Source organism: Chrysochloris asiatica, unplaced genomic scaffold (assembly GCF_000296735.1).
Source record: "Chrysochloris asiatica unplaced genomic scaffold, ChrAsi1.0 scaffold00168, whole genome shotgun sequence".
NCBI classification, from domain to species: Eukaryota; Metazoa; Chordata; class Mammalia; order Afrosoricida; family Chrysochloridae; genus Chrysochloris; species Chrysochloris asiatica.
In genome coordinates this window covers 6,541,222-6,546,151 of record NW_006408686.1, presented here as the reverse complement: position 1 = coordinate 6,546,151, position 4,930 = coordinate 6,541,222, and the positions used below count along the sequence as shown (strand labels likewise).

Genomic DNA, 4,930 nt, shown 5'->3' with positions numbered 1-4,930 from the left:
CAGGGGGTCTAGAGGTAGGCAGGGGTTTGGGGGAGCATCAGACTGTAGGAATTGCTGGGAATAGGAATGGGGTCTCTTAGACTGGGGAATTCTCATAGGCTGGGGGCTGGGGGGTGGGATTCTATGGATCTCTTGAAAGTAGAGCAAGATGGAGGTCTCAATAACTAGAGATCCCTGGAAGGTGAGACTTTTTGGGGAGAGGATGAGGAATTTGTAGGGGCCAGGCTGGGGGGTTCTGGAGGAAGTGAAGGTCTCTGAACACCACATGGAACAGAACAGGGAGGGTCTTAGAAGCAAGTTGGAGGGTCTTGAGGAGTGGGGTTTATAGGAGCAGGGCTAGGTGGGTCTGAGGAAACTGGGTTAGGGAGTATCTGGGAGGTGCGATTTTGGGAGCTGTCTGAAGAGGTTTTGGGTCATGGGAATGGAGGTCTAGGTCCAGCCCTACCTGACCAGGTGACAAATCTGCAGCCGCCGCCGTTCCTGCGTGCTCCCTGTAGCCTCCTGGTACTTGGGTTTGGTCAAGGTTCAGTTACCCAGCATCCCAGACCTGCCCCGCTCACCGGGTCCCCATTTCTGAGGCTCTTGCAACTCTGCCCTCCTCCCTTTACCCCTTGCTCCACCCCAGGAGGATATAAGGTCAGCAGACGGGCAGCCAAGTGGGCAGAAGGCAGCACCCAGCTATGCATGGCCAACACCATGTTGAGAATGTGGTCCCCATGGCGAAGGCTGCCAGCTGAGTCTGGGGTGGGTGGAAGAAGGGGACTGTGTTGGAATGACCCCTGAACAACAGGCTTCACAGTCCTGAGGGTTGGTTGAACAGCCTGGTTCCAACCCAGGTTCTACCAGCAACTTCCTATATTAATCTTCTCATGTCACAGTTTCCTCGTCTGGATCATACATAACGCAGAGGTTAAAAGCAAGGACTCTGGGTTCAAATCCCAACTCTGTCACTTCCTAATTATGCTACTTTGATTAGTGATTGAATCTCTGTTGCTTTGGTCTCCCCATGTACACATTATACGGTAACTGGCCACAAGGTCCCCAGTATGCAATGAACAAAGGAGGGACAAAAAAAGTATCCCTCCCTGTCTCAGGAAGGATGTCTCTTTCATTCCACAACCTCCTGTTTCCATGTTATACCCCAGACACTAAGGCCTAGATAGAGGTGAGTACTTGGCTCAGCGTTAGGACTTGGAGGCTGGCGGGGGAGGGGGCACTCACCGAAGGACTGGATACACTTCTCTATGAGCTCCTCTTCACTGCAGCCACCATTGCTCAATACGCCCAGCGCCATGGAAGCCATAACCTTGCTGATTTCTCCGGGGCTGGGGCACGTCTTGTGACGGCGGGCCTGTCGGGGCCGGGCCCTCGCCCCTGTCACCCCCAAGCATTCCTGGTGGGACTTCCTACAGACACAGCCCCCGGGGAGTTATTTAGCGGACCACTAAAATTCCTTTTGACTTCAAAACCCCAAGGCATCATGGGAGGAACTTTTATAAGGGCAAAGCCCCAGAGTTATAGGTATACCCCACTATTTCAGACCCTCAGGAAGCATGAGAGTCCTCTCCAAGTAAATTATCAGGGAATCACAGGAAAAGACCCCAGGACTACTAAAGACCTGTCAGGGAACCATGGGAACTCCCTCCTCCAGATGGCTCCAAATCCCTCTTGTTTGGCTAGGCCCAAGACATCATGGAAGAGGCTTCTTGTAAGCAGACCTCAGGGATTACTCCTGCTCTCCCAGGGAGTCATGAGGGGAGACACCCCCCCATCCCCCAGGATCATTCCTGACCTCCCTAGGGGTAATTATGGTAGATCCTGCTTTTAGGTGGTTTCCCTAGAATTCCCCATTGGTCTCTAACCTCTCCCCTACCACCTACTAAGAGCAGGTTTCTGCAGACCTATCCCTGAAATTCCCACTCTTAGCGTAGCACTTAGAATTAGGCTGCTAACTTCAAGGTCAGCAGTTCGAAACTACCAGCTTTTCCGCGGGAGAAAGATGAGGCTTTCTGCTTCTGTAAAGATTTACATCCTGGGAAACCCTGTGCAGGGTCACTATGAGTTGGAATCGACTCCACGGTACTTAATAACAACAACAGCTTTCCCTACTCCATATCCACTAGGGGGCACATCCCCTCCCCAAATCAGCTCTTCAGCAGGGCCAAATCATAACGCCAGCCAGGTCCCTGGATCTGGGGCCTAGAGAGCAAATACAGAGCTAGGCGGGGTCCCTGGGGATAACCAGCTTCAAGGAAAGTTTAAAAATAACCCTCAGCCTGCCTTGGGCCTCCCCAGGGCTCCTGTTCCAGTTGGGGAAAGAGGGTAATGGAGAGACTGGGATGATGGGAGGAAAGAGGAAACCGAATCAAGCAGCATGACCGTGGGTCACACAGGAATCAGAAAGGACTGGGTTCGAGACTGGCTGTGTGACTTTGTATTAGTAACTTAATTTCTCTGAGCCTCAGTTTCCTCGTAAGAAAAATGAAGATCTTCCCTAGAACCTTGTGAACATTGAATGCCTCACTCTCCCAAAGAGCTAAATACTGGACTCAGCTTGCCCAGGCTGTTAAGTAGCCAGAGGTGGAAAAGTTGAGAGAAAAAGTGATAGAGGAAGACTAAAAGCCAGATCTGGGGATGGGGGCTGGGGACCAGAAACAGGGAGACATCCAAAAACCAAACGGAACCAAATCCAAGCCAGTTGCTGTTGAGTTGGTTCTAACTCATGGTGTCTGTAATATGTGTCAGAGTGGAACTTAATTCCACAGGATTTTCAGTGGGTGATTGTTTTGGAAGTAGATCAGCAGGTCATTCTTCCAATGTGCCTCTGGATAGATTGAAGCACCACCCAAGGACTCCTGGCACATCCTAAGGACCCAATATATTGGTATTGAATGTTGTTGAACAGGAGTTGAGCATTCATTAACTGTTTAATATACACCAAGGAGCACTGGTGGCACTGTAGGCTAAGCACTGGACTGCTGACTGTAAGGTTAACAGTTTAAACCTCTCCATGGAAGAAGGATGCGGCTTCCTGCCTGGTAACGATTTATACCCTCAGAAACCCTATACCGGGTCTCTATGAAATGGCAATGACTTGACTCGATGGCAGTGGATTTTTTTTTTATTTATAGGCACCAGGCAAGGACTCCTGGTGTGGCCAGGATCAGTCCAGGATCAGCACTGGACTGGGAACCACAAGGTCAGCAGTTCAAACCCATCAGCTGCTCTTTGGGAACCCTATACAGGGTTGCTATGAGCTGGAACCAACTCAACGGCACTTCACAATAACATGTCCTCATCTAGATCATTCTCAGAATGTGGTCCTTAACTAGTAGCAATATCATAACCTGGTATCTTGTTAGAAATGCAAATTCTCAGGCTGCTCCTCAGACCCTCAGAATCAGAAATGTAGGAGGTTAACGCAGTAATCTGTATTTGACACACCTTCCAAGAGGTTTGCAGGAAAAAGTTGAGGCTGTCTGTTCCCTTAAAGATGTACAGTCTTGGAAACCCTAAGGAACCGTTCTGCTCTGTTCTATAGGGTGGCTATGAGTCAGCGGCTATGTGGCCAAGTGGTCTGAATCCTGGCGCAGGTGGGAGAACACTAACCTACACTCTCACTAAGGACTTACAAGCATCTCTGAGGTAGGGTCTATGGTTATCCTATTGCCAGAAGAGGAAATTGAGACATAGGTTTTAAATGACCTACCTAAGGTCAGGTAGCTGGGAAATGATATAAGTACCTCTGGCCACTAAATTGCTGTATATTCCAGGAGGGATATCCCTTTGCTCAGCAGTGATATGCTGGGGGAGGCTGGTGGAGCTGTCTACACTAGGGACTCAGCTATCCTCGGCCCCCAGTGGGCACAGGAGGACAAATTTGCTACCACAGGTGGCAGTAAACCCAGTTCAGGACCCTTCCTTACCTCTGGACTGTCAGGTCCTATAGTGTCTGCAGAGCCAGCAGATGATTAAGAGGCAGGGGAAGCGGCTAGCCCTGCGTCACACTCCCCTCCCCTGGAGCAGGGCCCTATAGGAGCCTGGAATTTTCAGTGCAGGGGGCAATAGCTGCACAGTAAGACCCCAGGGAGGACAGAGACACTCAGGAGAGGTGGGGGGAAAGGGAGATGTTGGGGGGTGGGGAAAGGCACAGACATTCATATACCAACAGCCACAGCCTGAGCTCAGAGCTCCACTGAGGGCTCAACCCTGGGCCTGGGTCATACTGAGCGCTCACTAAGTGCCCAGCTGTTATTCAACAACATTCAATACTGATCCATGGCAACTTTAGGCTGTGCCCAGGAGGCCCTGGACGGTGCACTTGGCTGTTACCTGGAAGGTTGGAGATGCGCGTTCATGCAGAGGTGTGTTTGAAGAAAGGCCTGGCGCATCATTCCGCCTGGCACCCCTTGTTCCAGATGTGGGGGGAGGGATGCGGGCACCCAAGCCTCTCAGTTGTCCCTCCCCACCTTCCCACTCAGCTGCAGGTGCAGGGGTTTAGGATGCTCTGGGTCTCCACAGAGGGTCCTCCTACCTCTTGCTGTCTTTCCTGTTCATGTTCCTGCAGGGGAGGGGGTCCTGCCAGAGTGTGTGCAGCTCCTCCCCCGGGCTCCAGCTTCTTAGCTCCTGGGGAGCTAGGCCTCTGCCGTGCTAGGGAGGGAAAGAGGAACTGCCCCTCCCCACCCAGCCCCAGGCCAGGGGGAAGGAAGAGGCTGCGGAGAGACCCAGGGTCCCCTCCCCCTCATGGGGGATCCCTCCAGGCTGAGGTTTCCGGTGCAGCCCGCCTCCACCCCCAATCACCCAGCGGTCTCTCTCTATCTGCCCCATCTCTGTGTCTCTTGCCCCGTGATTCTCTGTTTTCTCGCTGGTATACTTCAATAAAAACGGTTTTGTTTTTTTTTAAAGTCTGGTTAATATGACACATTTATGT

The 4,930-nt window shown here is 51.7% G+C and overlaps 1 protein-coding gene across 1 annotated transcript in view; it reads right to left on the bottom strand.

Annotated features, from left to right (window-relative positions):
- Positions 1–4,557, bottom strand: part of RASGRP4 (RAS guanyl releasing protein 4) — a 33,241-nt gene extending 28,684 nt beyond the window's left edge. The window contains exons 1-4 of the mRNA XM_006871543.1: positions 4,535–4,557; positions 1,222–1,406; positions 621–739; positions 446–507 (exon numbers count right to left, since the gene is read on the bottom strand). Coding sequence (XP_006871605.1) covers positions 446–507; positions 621–739; positions 1,222–1,406; positions 4,535–4,557 — 389 coding nt within the window. The remainder of the gene's footprint in view (positions 1–445; positions 508–620; positions 740–1,221; positions 1,407–4,534) is intronic.
- Positions 4,558–4,930: the final 373 nt, after the last annotated feature.